Below are 14,634 nucleotides of genomic sequence, written 5' to 3'. Positions count from 1 at the left end.
ATTCATCTTTTAGCCCTTCCAGTGAAATAGCCAGAATAGTTTCTCATCACTTCATAGATGGTGCAATAGAGGCCTAAACATCATTATCATCTTACATATTTTTTCCTAATTATAGTTTGAATTTGTGTATTTGTTACATTTATCTTCCTAATTCAGACTAGTATTTAAACCTTGCAGGAATGCTTCCCAAATATGTAGGTAATTCCTCATGGTTTTAATTTTTTTAAGTTTTTTTTTTTTTAATTTATTGAGAGAGAGAGAGAGACAGCATGAACATGGGAGTTGGAGCAGAGAGAGAGGGAGAAGCAGACTCCCCCTGAGCAGGGGGTCTGATGAGGACATGCGGGGCTCGATTCCAGGACCCTGGGATCATGCCCTGAGTCTAAGGCAGATGCTTAACTGACTAAGCCACCCAGGTGTCCCTAATTTTTTAATTTACACTGAAGCACTTCCAGATTTGGTTATACAAGGCTGTCAGACATTCTGACATTCAGAAATGGTGACATAAGTCATGGATTTTTCCCTTTCCTGTCAATTTGTTGCGAGTATGATCTTGTCAAGTTTCAAATTCCCCACACAAATAACTTTCATATAACTTTAGTAATAGGAAAACTACTTCCAGATAGTGCCATAAAATAAATAAAATAAAATAAAATAAAATAAAATAAGAGGTTATATATACTTCCATCCTTTCTGAATCAAAATCATCAAAAAACATGGATTTTGCAGAACTAATCCAAATATCACAACAACAAAAAATCCCCTGAATTGTGTGTGTGTGTGTGTGTGTGCCCTGCAGATATGTCTGATAACTTAAATGTTGTACTGTGAGTGAATACACTCTATTAGACCATCTTATTAATGAGTATTTTAAAATACAGTTTTCCTTAATTGAGTTGGCTATCTAGATTCTCTGACAGGATATTCATAAACCATAAATAATAATATAAGGTACTGTCTGCAGGAATGTGCAGTCATCTGTTTGAATGTACTCAGAGCTTCCAAGTAAACCTGTCATCTCCTGGGGTCAATTTTACTATGAGAATATTTCATGGGAAAATGTCAACGGTATCAATTTATTTAAATCAGCATGGGTATAATATGGTGACAAGTGCATAGACGCTTAGAGTAAATCAGGTCTTTGTACTTAAAGATGCTTTCATGGAGCTGTTACCTCAGACCCACACAGAACCACAGGTCCTTTTTGACCCACTCCCACCCTCAGAAGTGGACATTTATGCTTCTCTGTATTCAGACCACTTTAGAAGGGAAGTTTGAGAACGAATCAGACTATTAGGTGCTACAGGAGCTCTGTGGAGAGAACATTCACTACAAATCAGTGCACTCAGAAAGGAAAGGCTTTTCTGAGGGTGGATGGACTAGCTGGGTTTTATACACCAACACAGGGTGGACTCAAGCTTTGGGAAGATCGTGTGTGTCTCAGAGTTTCTCCCAAAGGAATTGCTGTTTGAAACACTGAGAATAAACACCCACAGCCTCTTAAAATTCCTCATCAGTGTGTGTGGGTTGTATTAGGCTTAAATGACATTGAGAGACAAAAAATTGAAAGTCACCCACCTGTGTAAAACAGATTGGAAAAGGATTTTGTTTTAAAGACATGCACATGGCAAAACTCAGTAAAGAGAAGAACTTTGGAAACAACACAGCCAGATAGGGAGGAAGAAGTACAAAGTTAAAAGAAAAACACATACAATTTCATAGCATTCTCCATTCTCGTTTGAACAGTGAGGTCTGAACAGCAGAAGCCAAGGAGGCAGGAAATGAAGAGGAAACCAATAACCTCTGAAACGTTCATAATTAACAAAATAATCCTACCATGAGCACTGGGCGTTTTTAAGGTTTCAGCTATTAAAGTCTAGATATTTCCCAGTTATCTGCAATAGACACATGACTTGAGAGGGAATAATCAATCTAACTGATAATTCCACGGTGTTCTTGTCAGTGAAGGATGTGGGGAAGCAATGAGCAAAGCAGATTTTTAGTAGAGAAAAGGCTACACATGTTGGAATAATTAGATCTAATGAGAAGAAAAGTTATTTTCATGTATTCTATAAAAATATGAACTTCAGGGCAAGGTAAGTCGTGTGATTTTTTTTCTATTTTATCTTTTTTTTTTTCATTTTATTTTATTTCATGTCTTTTCAGTGTTCCAAAGGTAATGTGACTTTTTAAAAAATATGTATTTTTAGCTTGACTATGAATTCGAAAATTTTACTTAATTGGAGAGGAAAGATCTGGGTTTTCATCAGAATTTACTCCCCTTTCTAAGTCTCGTCCATCACCTCAGGGAATTTTCTCTCTACCTTTCTTATGCCTGCTTAAAAGTAAATCAGCCTCACCTCATCATGTATTCCATGCACAAAACCACCTGCATCCCCTTTACCTGTGTGAAAGCTGAGTTACATGCATTTTTACTAGACTGTACTGTAACCACGAGCTGCTTAAAGCAATTTTAACTGAAGTTTTTTAAAGTTTCAATATATCTACAGTGCTAGGTACTTAAAACAGTAAATTACTGTTTACAACAGTTTCAGATATTCAGGGACAATCAGATTAGACAATGAAAAGCGAAATAATTGCTTTGTAATTTTCTGACTTTTGAAATTAAAATAATAGCAATGGAACAAAGTATGAAAGTGCAAGCAAATGTTTTTTTCTTGGGAAGACGCTTTGACCTTCATAATCACTGCTAGACACTCTCTCTCTCTCTCTCTCTCTCACACACACACACACACACACATACACACACACGTGCATGCATACGCGTGCACACACACGATATTTAGCTGCAGAGTCAACCCAGGCTTTGCATTCCAAATTTGAAACTAACTTGCTGTGTGACCTTCAGCAAGACCTAAATAAAACACCTTGCATCTCAGCCTCCTCAGGTGTAAAGAAGGGATAATGATATCTGTCTTGCCAGGTTGCTTTGAGGCTTAGATATAATCCATGCCAAGCAAGTGCCTGGAATATAGAAGGTGATCAATAAAGGTCAGATATTATGTTAGCTGTTATTCAAATACTCAGACAATATAAGAAAAGTCAGAGTAGGAAAAAATCTAAACAAATACTTTCAAAGTATAAGACAGGAAATGCAAACATCCTGTTAATAAAGTTATGATGAAGAGACACAAGGGGAAACATGCAGGAAAAGAGATGAAAGAAGAAATACAGGGCATCTGGAAAGTCTTAAAATAGCATAATATAGAAGGAATGCAGTTACAAAGACAGGCAATCTGCTGGATTAAGGTATACACATGCCACCAACTGTAAAATACATACAGGAAAAACCGAAGTAGCGTAAGTTGAATTGTTGACAATAAAAACATTTGGAGCAGCAAGTGTTGTAACAGCATCCAGGTAATTTTATTCGAGAGTTTACTTCTATCAGTATAATTTCTTGGGCGAGCACAACTAGAAATAACTAGTGTCTTTATCTACCAGAACAGGGCCTGTTTATCCATGTTCTGTATGTTAAAGAAAACTCTTTTCAAGTCTTATATTGCATTTGCCCATTTCTGTGAATGTTTTATTTCACGGGTCTTGCATGCAGAAATTTGAATGGCGAAGACATATGTACTGCAATAAAGAAAATAAGTGGCCTAGTTGAGCATAGAGAACCAGAAAGATCTCACAAAAGACACTTTGAGCAGTGGCACTGAATAATTGATCAGTTTGCTCATCTACTTTTGCGAAGCATAAAGAAACCATTTGAGCAAATGAATTGAGCACCTAATCTGAGATTGGCTCTTAACTGGGATGTGTGTGGGGAAACTTGATAAGTGTAGGTCATGGAAACTGTCTTTCTATTGTTTAATACATAAAATACAGTTGAAACATAAAGTTCTTTACAAATGAAGCAGTTAGATAATATGAGGAAAATAATGTTTAAGATATAAAGTGATGACTTAAGGAAATAGCAAAAACTAGCTACTGGGGCCACCATAAACAACATCAGTGAAGACTGTAAACATTTTATTTTTGTGGGAGTTTTGAAAATAAAATGTCTACACAGTTCACATTACGTTAATTTTCAAACATCTATCAAAATCTGTCAATGCCTATTACTAAAGGTTTACTGCACCTGTTTCAAGTCAGTTTTTCAGTCATTCAGCCCATATTTATCAAGCACCTCTCATAGATTAGATTAGACAAACAGGGGTCTTCTCTTCAGAGAACTTACATTCTAGTTGAGATAGAACTATTTTAAGTATAAATGTATTATATTATATACTGATATATAATATAAAATTGCTATAAACACATACCGGAATAGAATCATTTCAGGTACTGAAATACCACGAAGAAAATATAACCAGAAGCTATCACAGAAAGACAGGAGTGGGAGGAAGTGCTTTGGTTCTGGTCAGCAGGGAAGGCCTCTTGCATGGGGTGATATTTCAGCAGAGACCTGAGTGATGACAAGTGCTAAAACAATAAATTGGATGAGTTGCAGGAGCCAGACAGCAAGCATATTCAAAAATAAATTGAGTTGGGATTATATAGGGGTCTTTGGGTCTGGTAGGGCAATCTATATTCTCAAGTTTGTCTGAAGAAATATCAAGGTGTTTCCCTATCAAATAAGTCATACACCCCAGAAATCCAGTCACCAAACTGTGAATTTGTCCTGAAAAGGGGCGGCCACCTTAGGTTCTAAAGTTCTGACAGTAGACCAGGAAGCCTGCTCTCAGGAAGGATAGCTATCATATACCAGTTCATCAGCAACGGTAACTTCTTCCTTTTGCTTCCACAGACTAATAATGTGAACAAAGAAAAAGAAAAAAAAGGCTAACATGGGATCACATAATAATCACTCTCTTTTATAGAGAAAAATTAAATCATTTAAATATATTAACTCCTTTAATACTCTCCATAACCATATGAGGTAGATACTACCTCATATGGTTATTTTCTAGATAAAGAAACTGAGGCCCAGAGAATTTCAGAAAATTCCAAAAGACACAGGCAGTGTCCCTCCTGAGCTCACACCTTAACAACTGGGCTGTGCTACCCCTCTAAAATAGATCGGGAAACTTTATGGGACATATTAGCTTACACTAGAATAATTGGTGAAATTTTGATTCGATTGGTAAACGAAATAAGAGCGTTCCACAGAAAGATAAATTGTTCAAATGAACTTCGAAGAATCAGGTGCAGACATGAATATGTCTATAAAAGTGAATACAGTATAACTGAAACATTTGGTTGGTTTTGGCAATTTTTTTTGTCTTTTTAATTGAAGTATAGTTGACACAATGTTACATTAATTTCAAGTATAAAACATAGTGAGTCCACAAGTCTATACATTATGCTAAGCTCACCATAACGGTAGCTACTATCATCCTCTGTTACAATACCATTGACTGTACTCCTTATGCTGACTCTTTTGTTCCTGTGACTTAGTCATTCCATCCCTACAAGACTCTACTTCCCACTCCCCTTCACACAGTTTTCCCACTTGCCAATGCTCTCCCCTCTAGCAATCATCCATTGGTTCTCTGTATTTATGGGTCTGTTTCTGCTTTTTTGTTTGTTTGTTCATTTTATTTTTTAGATTCCACATATAAGCAAAATCATACAGTGCTTGTCTGTCTCACTTCAATTAGCACAATACCCTCTTGGTCTATTCATGTTGTCACAAATGTCAAGATCTCATTCTTTCTTATGGCTGAGTAATATTCCATTGTATGTATATGCCACATATTCTCTACCTGTTCATCTATTGAGGGGCCCTTAGGTTACTTCCATATCCTGGCTATTGTAAACAAGGCTGCAATAAACATAGAAGTGCATTTATCTTTTCAAATCCGTGTTCTTGTTTTCTTTGGGTAAATACCCAGTGATGAAGTTATTGCATCACACAGTATTTCTATTCTTACTTTTTTGAGGACCCTCTATACTGTTTTCCACAGTGGCTGAACTAATTTACATTCCTGCCAACAGTGCCTAAGGGTTCTTTTTTCTCCATATCTCACCCACACTTGTTATTTCTTGTCTTTGATTCTAGCCATTCTGAGAGATGTAAGGTGATATCTCATTGTGGCTTGATTTACATTTCCCTGATGATGAGTAATCTTGAGCACTTTTTCACGTGTCTGTTGGCCACCTGTATATCTTCTTAGGAAAAAATGTCTGTTCAGAACCTCTGTCCATTTTTTTTTAAAGATTTAATTTATTTATTTGACAGAGATTGCAAGTAGGTAGAGAGGCAGGCAGAGAGAGTGAGATGGGGGAAGCAGGCTCCCTGCTGAGCAGAGAGCCCGATGCGGGGCTCAATCCCAGACCTTGGGATCATGACCTGAGCTGAAGGCAGAGGCTTAACCCACTGAGCCACCCAGTTGCCCCCCTCTGCCCATTTTTTAATCAGATTTTTTTTCTGGTGTTGAGTTGTATAAGTTCCTTACCTATTTTGAATATAAATTCATAACCATATATTTCACTTGCATATATCTTCCCCATTCAGTAGATTGCCTTTTCATTTTGTTGATGGTCTCCTTTGTTGTGCAGAAGTCTTTTTATTTTGGTGTAATCCTACTGATTTATTTTTGCTTTTGTTTCCCTTGCCTGAGAGGAAATATCTAGAAAAGTATTGCTAAGGCCAAAGAGATTATTATCACTTTTCTTCCAGGAATTTTGTGGTTTCAGGGCTCACATTAACTGTCTTAATCCATATTGTTAATTTTTGTGTATGGTGTTAGGAATTGTTACTTCAGAACAGTGCTACTCAAAGTGTGGTCCATGGATGGGCTTGAATTATTTATTGTTGACTTGCCATGAGATAGAAAGCTTGTGCCACCATGTAAACCAACTATATCACTGAGCACCTTGGCTGCTTTAGCTGGAATTTTTTTTTTTCTTATAGCAGGATATTCTTATTGAAGTAAGCAGTTCAGTAATTCACATTCTGACACAAGTTCCTTACCTTCTCACAGACAAGTGTTTTGAAACACATTGAGTTAGATTACAGGCAATGTTGCATAAAGATGACATTCCAAACAGTAAATTGACTAAATAAAATAGATATCTATTTCTCATTCATACAACTGTCTAAAAATGGGCAGGCCATTTAGGAGAGTTAGACAGCTCTCTTCTAAATGGTCACCCAGGGCCCCAAGTTGGTAGCTGTTAAACGTCTCTGAGTCCAAGACGCATGACGTAATTGTAGCCATTTTACAGCCAGCAGGCAGTAGGAAAGGGGAAATCCAGGGAGAGTGTCTTTATCCTTAAGATACTTAATATCATTTTGGCTTTCTTTCCTTTGGACTGAAATGATTCATAAGAAGAAAGTTTGATTCAAAAGAGATAGTGAAATATAGTCTCTAGCTGGAAACTTACAGACTATGCAAAATAGAGAATGTCCTATAACTGAAGGAAGAGAAGGAGACTAGATAGTTCACCCTTCTCTGCCATAGTGAAAATTATGGCTAGAGAGTTAAACTGAAGCTAGACCATTGAGTATTTGAGATTGAATACTAAATCAAATGATGGCAGAAAATAAAAACACTGGTGAAAATAAATAAAATTTCAATTATTATGCAAAATAAAGAAAAATGTGAAGCTTATTGCTTGTAATTAACTCATTTCATCACAGTTTCTACAGATGAATTCACAGGAAAACCCAAGACGTATAGCCTATCTTTTTCCAAAGCGAATTCTCACATAAAACAATTGTCTTTATATATTATTGGTCTTTTTATATTGCACTCTACTCTTGTTCCAATGGAAGCTGGGGATGGAAAATGCATTAGGATCAAATCTGAGATAAGAAATTAAGTTCCAAGTGATTTATTGAGGAGATGCTCTCAAGAAAAAACCTATAAGGGAAAAAGCAAAACAGGAAAGAAAAGAGGAATCAGCTTATGTGAGTAGAGAAGGCAGATCCATACTCTGAATATGTGAGTGAGAGTAAGGATGAATCACGGCCCTTTTCAAAATGGAAATGTCCAATATAATCAATTTTCTACAAAGTAATAGGATAGTGCTATTTTGGGGATTTAGAACTGGTCTCTGTTACTGACAAGTCAGATATTCAACAGTGGCTATAACTAGAGCAGACTTAGGAGAAGGAGGCCCATGAATGGCTTCCATCTTGCTATCGGGGCTACTGCATTATTCTGCAATGGGTTGGCCAAGGACAGAGGTTAGGCGACATGTGGGAATATTGAGAACTGGCTGAGTCATTCTGTCCTCTTGGTTGTTTAGCACTTCCACATTGAATACCCTCTGGTGTACATTAATGTGTTGTACAAGTTCATCACACTTTTTGATTACTATCATGAGTCCATCCACATGCCTTTTTCCTAGAACTTATTAACCCTAATATTCCCATGATGTTCCTTTAAGACCCTTGGCTAATGACTTCACCACTGCCTATTCACCTGTTATATTTTTACGTTGCCCTATTATCATCCACAAAAAAGTAATGACCAGGAATGTTGCCTAGAACTCTTTTAATTGGAAGTTTTCCCTTACCCACTGGTTTTTTGGAACCTCTTTGAGTGGGTCTGGGTCTGTAGTGCAACAGCAGTCCACCTTAGACCTCTGCCAACATATGATACCAACCTAACCACAAACCAAGCTCGAGTTTCTTCCTCTTCATCAACAGATTATAGGGAGCCTTCCATGAAACTCTAGGAATGAGCTGATGTAGAGACACTGGTGGAACAGTGATAGGTGACATAAAGGTGTGGGCCACTCATTTATAAGCTTACTTGTAGCCTTTGTATCAGCTTGAGATCAATTCCAGACATACCACTCCCATCTTAAAATGAATTGCTATTGGGTACAACCCAATACTCAGCTTAGAGTGGTTACTTATGGCCACACAATCACTTTGAAAATTCATGACAAACACTATCTCTTCCAGGGTTCTATAGCTTACCAGGAGTCGATAACAGTTTGAATGACCAGCTGCAGGTGGCACACCCTGTTGCAGACCCTTGGGTGTGTATTTTGTGATTCTCCTCTAGGGCTTGAGCAAAACTCTATTTGGCATCCTTTTATACCATAGATGCCAGAGTACCATAGGTCTGCCCAGATGTATGAGCCAAGTGGGAGGGCTGCTTGTACTTCAGTCTTATCTCTTGCAGGACTCTTTCTTGTTCTGGGTTCCACCCCAAAACTAGCAGTTTTCTGCACCATTCTGTCAATGACTCTGAGCAGTATTCCTAGTGCAGTAAAATGCTGCTTCCTAAACCCAAAGAGGCCTATCAAGCCCTGGGCTTCTTAGTAATAGGAGTCACAAAGAACAAAAACAGACCCTTTACTTTGATTGGCATATCTGGGTATGCTCCAAACCACTGGACCTTGAAAAATCACCAAAGGTGATAGACTCCTGAAACTTTGCTGGCTTTTCTTCCACCCTCTGGAATGCATGTGTCTTTCCAAGGCAGATAGAATACTTGGCATTTGTTACCTTTTGGGTACAATTAACATCATATCATTAATATAGTAGACAAATATTAAGTTCTGTGGAATGTCAGGATGAGCTAGGCCCTTTCAGTCTATATAATGACCCTGAGAACAAGCAGTTTTGAATATTATTTTTTTAAGACTTTATTTATTTATATGACAGACAGAGATCACAAGTAGGCAGAGTGGCAGGCAGAGAGGGAGGAGGAAGCAGACTCCCCGCTGAGCAGAGAGCCTGATGCAGGACTCGATCCCAGGACTCTGGGATCGTGACCTGAGCTGAAGCCAGGTCACTGAGCCACCCAGATACCCCTTGAATATTATTTTTGAGAAAATATTAAAATATTATTTTGAGAAAAATATATCTAAATAATACTTTTCTCTTCCTTCAGTGCTTTTTGTCATCTTAAAAAAAAAGAAAAAAGAAAAAAACACTTCAAAGCAAGAAGGGAGGAGACTAAACAAATTAAGTAATGAGAATTCAAATGAACTAGGGGGTTTAATTTGGCATTCTTTAATTGAAATTTAGAAGTTCAACCATGGTAAGCATTTCTTGATGGATCTCCTATTTTTAATTAGATAAATGTATATTCTGTGCTGAATGTAATTTTGGGAAGTCTATGATTTTGCAGCACTTGTATTTGGAAAAATGGTCAAAAGTGTCATAATTAAAGGCAACTTATCTAACAAGTTTTATCTAGACAAATATTAATCAAAGAAAGATACTCTAAATGGAAAATAACTGAAATATTTGGTCTCTAATATTTAGGCATTTTAACATGGAAAAAAGTTAGAATTGGAAATAACAGAAACACATTTCCTTTAACAGAATTTACTCTTGCTTACTTCCACTCTATAAAGAAAATATTTCCCCAGTTAAGACTGTAGCTGTCTATAGAGAAGAGTCCATAGAAAGTATCAACATTTTCAAATTTATTAATAATCATGAATGGAACTTTGAAAGGATTGCAGGCAATTTTATGGAAAAGTAAATCATGATAGGATCATGCTAAGAACAATCATTCTTTTCTTTAAGGATTTTATTTATTTATTTGAAGGAGAGCTAGGGAGAGAGAGAACAAGCAGGGGGAGTGGGAGAGGGAGAAGCAGGACTCTTGCTGGGCAGGGAGCCCGATGCAGGCCTTGGTCCCAGAACCCTGAGGTCATGACCTGAGCTGAAGGCAGACTCAGCAACTGAACCACCCAGGCACCCTGAAAATAATCATTCTTTAATAGAACTTTGCTGACATGGTATTAGCAAAAGATGTGGCTAAAGAACTGATTAAAGTACATAAATATGAACCATAAATGATTAGTTATCTTATATCATTTTTCATATTTGGATAATAAATACAAAATTATAATTGTTTTAATACCTAACATATGGTTTGAGACAGAATTTTGATTGTGGAAGTGATTTTAATATATTATTTGGGTTAACTATAACAAAACCAATTTATCAGTCAATAAATGTTTTAAAAATTGTATTATTTTCATTTAATGGCCCTTTTAATTCTCAAAAGTGTCATAATTTAGATAATAAATGTGGGTCATTCAAATGAAATGGAAGGAGAATGGAACAGGAAAAGGTTTAGATGGAGATAAGATTGGACCTGTGGATACGTTGGGTCTGGCATTTCTTCACCACATCTATACAGCAATTATACAACTGCAATTTAAAATATAGGTTAAGAGCTCAGGAGGGAGGTATAGGCTTGAAATGTTGGTCTACCTGCCACCAGCTTATAGGGTACAGCCAAACATTAGGATCTGCTGGATCAGCACAGAACAGCACATAGTATGAAAAAGAAAGTAAAAGTTGGCCAAGTCTGGAGCTCAAGGATGGCCTTTTGCCCTCTGGAGCAAAAGAAATAGGAAAGATTAGGGCAGAGCACAGATATCTGAGAAACTATGATAAAACAAGGTTAAGACAAGTGAAGGCTCAGATATACAGATGTGAACTGTAAATCCAGAGATGGAGTGGAATCTCAGCAGTTAGAACCTAGCCAAGTTTCGGAAAAGGATGACAACAAGCCTTGGAGCTAGAAAAGGAAAGAAGGTGCCATTTGATAAGGAAACAGTTTGGAAATCAGAGAACCAGAACCAGAACAGGGTCTAATGCTAGTACTAGGATATCAGGCAAGAATTTAAGCCAGTCCTTCGGACAATTTGTCCATTACACAGCCAGAGGTTCATTACACAGTAAGATTTATTATTCTTCCTTCTTGCAGAATCCATGTGATGATAAACGGCACAAAGACATTTGGTCCAGGGAGAAAACTTGTGACCACTTGCCAAAATTCCTTGTCATTGGGCCACAAAAAACAGGTAGGAATACCCAACTATGCTGATTGTTTTTTTTTTTTCTTTTTTCTCATCTTCTCCTTTTTGTCATGAAACATATTGTCATACAGGATAATTGGATTAGATCTCGCTTTGTGAAATATCTAGACATCTATCCAAGTTCATTATTTGAATTGTTCTTCATGCCTATGGATCATCTTTATGCTATGATCCTTAAAGCAACTCTAATGGTGTCTATTAATTAGACTTAAGGACTAAATTTTAACTATAGATTTTAAAGCTATTCAACAGATGTCAATTTTTTTTCAACAGATGTCAAATTTTTTACAACTTTGTGTTAATATACGACAGTTGCAGTATCTGATTTTTAATCCCTACTTTTTGTAGCTTTGCCTAATTATCTCCTAAATTAAGTTATAAAGAAAGGACTTGGCTTGATATAAACTATTTAACACTGTATATATCAGCCTCAAATTGATTTTTTCACAGCCACTGCCATTATTACCCTCAAACATTCTACATGTATGATTTGTTTTTTAAAAATAATTATTAAGTATAAATATGGTTTGGACTTATTATCTGATACACCTGAGGTTCATCAGGCATTTTTCCCTCAGTATTTTCTCTAATGCTGAAGGACAAGTGTGTAAGACTGCAGTAAAAGAGAGTGAAAGTATTTCACCAATGAGATGACACTTTCAATTAGAATATTTTATACTTTCTTCAGCATGTGACAGTTTTATACACTTTGCTCATGTCCTGATTAATTAAAGTTTTTATTGAGTTGCTGTATTTTGAATTCACTACTTTGACTAGAAGCATTTTCATCAGTGAGTGCACAAACCATAACACAAAACAAACACTCACAATAAATAAGCCTGGCCCAGATGAAGATATTTGTAATACAAGCAAGTAGATCATTTTAAAGGTTGTGGGCAAAATTTCCAGACTATTAGATATTGGTTGTTGAAATCTTTTCTTCCTCCAGGAATATAAATTGTATTACAACAGTAAGTTACACATGTGCAGGGAAGGGAAAAAAATCACCATGTATTTTCAGATATATCACTTGTGTTGTTGTTGTTTAAAATGTGTATTAATTTTCTACCAACTCCCTTATAGCAGTGCTAACTCTGGAAAGACTGCTAAAGAAATAAAACATTGTTGTGTTGTAAAATTATACTAAAAATTTAATTTAAAGATATACCTTTTATCATTTGTCTTTGAATATTATTACTTCTTAGTTCTGCTAGAAAACTACAGGTTACTAAGTATAAATCTAGTTTTCCTCCTTGTTTTTTGTATTTATAAAGACAATAACTTACACCTTTAGATTTTAATATTTGACCTACCAGTATGGAAATAACCGAGCTTTCAGCAGTTTTTGGCTGCTGAAAACAAACAAAAAAGTTAAAGGAATTGGATGACAATATTGTTTTATATGCTATAAAAATGCTATTCTAATGTGAAAATGGTTGTGATAATTCTTAAATCTGTTCCATCCTAGAAGTCTAAAGTCTTCTTTTGTTCTCTTTACCGCTTTAGTTGGCAAAATTCCCACTGCTGTCAGAGCTATAAATTTCCTGGATACAGCAATGCTAAGAATCTGGTCTTCAATGCAAAGCTGTCTTTAAACAACTTAAACATGGCCTGCACATCCCTTGCAATAAACATGAGTTATAATATAAAAGTAGTCCTCAAAGCCCTATTTTCTGAATTGTTGTGAGGTGTGAATGGAGGGAATTGATGTCCCACTTCTCCATTGCTGAATCCTGCCAGGAATTCCTGTCAGCTGATAGTGGTACAGGAAATGAGGACAGGCAAAGGGCAGGGTAGGCCTGGGTTGATGGTGCTCAAAGACTAAATCTTAGTCCTGCTAGGATCCTTTGGACAGATAGGTATCTCCGTGATTCCGGGTCAAAGATATTACCAGACTAGGAGTAGCTTTCCAAACGAGTTAAATTTAGCACAATAATTTTTTTTTTTAAGATTTTATCTATTTATTTGAGAGAGAGAGCATGAGGTGGGGGCGAGGGTCAGAGGAAGAAGCAGAATCCCCACTGAGCAGGGAGCCCGATGTGGGACTTGATCCCAGGACCTCAGATCAGGACCTAAGCTAAAGGCAGGTGCTTAACTGACCGAGCCACCCAAGTGCCCCACAATTAAAAGCATAACTTGTTGGCTTTACCTGTCTCAGAAACTCAGTGTCCCCACTGTCAATATTATTTTCTCATGATTTGATTGGCTTAATCTGTTAAAACTAAAAACAAAATTGATTGTATATAAAATGGAGTGTATTTTCTCTGAGAGTACTACCAGGGAGGAGGTCTTTTTTTATTTCCTCCGCTAAATATTTATATCAAAGACATTGGATAAAAATGAATGTCAGTAATAGATAAAAACATAGGTGATAATAAGATAAATACACATTTTGGAGCAGTGGGCCCACGTTCTGTGACTGATTATATGAATATCAAGCTGCATACCTACTGTCTCCAGTTGAAAAGACTTTCTCCTTCCTTCCAGTCCTTTCTCCTTCCTGCCACTCAAAGTTCCTCCTGCTCCTGGTGGCATGAAGGTGCTGTGGCTCAGAACATAAAGCTATGACTTTACGTAATTCAGCGTAGATCTGGTACAATTCTGTGACCATCAGGGTGATTAAACATTTGTATGTTACTGAGTGAGATTATAAAATATTTATTTTGCAATGATCAGCAATAATTAAAAAATATTCCTTTATCTGTACCCTGGATCCATCTAGTCTCAATATCTCAGAGATATTAAACTACAATATTCTCAGCTCTCTCGTGTGTCTCAAATCTCTCTCTCTCACACACACATGTGCACACATGCACTTACACACACACACGCCATTCTCATCATCATTTAAACATTTTT

At 36.6% G+C, this 14,634-nt stretch overlaps 1 protein-coding gene across 1 annotated transcript in view; it reads left to right on the top strand.

Annotated features, from left to right (window-relative positions):
* Nucleotides 1–14,634, top strand: part of LOC308338817 (bifunctional heparan sulfate N-deacetylase/N-sulfotransferase 4) — a gene marked incomplete at its 5' end in the record, with an annotated part of 239,223 nt that overhangs the window by 205,914 nt on the left and 18,675 nt on the right. Inside the window, one exon of the mRNA XM_080797105.1 lies at nt 11,664–11,760. Coding sequence (XP_080653231.1) covers nt 11,664–11,760 — 97 coding nt within the window. The remainder of the gene's footprint in view (nt 1–11,663; nt 11,761–14,634) is intronic.

This window comes from Martes martes, assembly GCF_963455335.1.
Source record: "Martes martes genome assembly, chromosome: 2".
In the NCBI taxonomy this organism is placed as follows: Eukaryota; Metazoa; Chordata; class Mammalia; order Carnivora; family Mustelidae; genus Martes; species Martes martes.
This window is presented reverse-complemented; position numbering and strand designations above follow the sequence as displayed.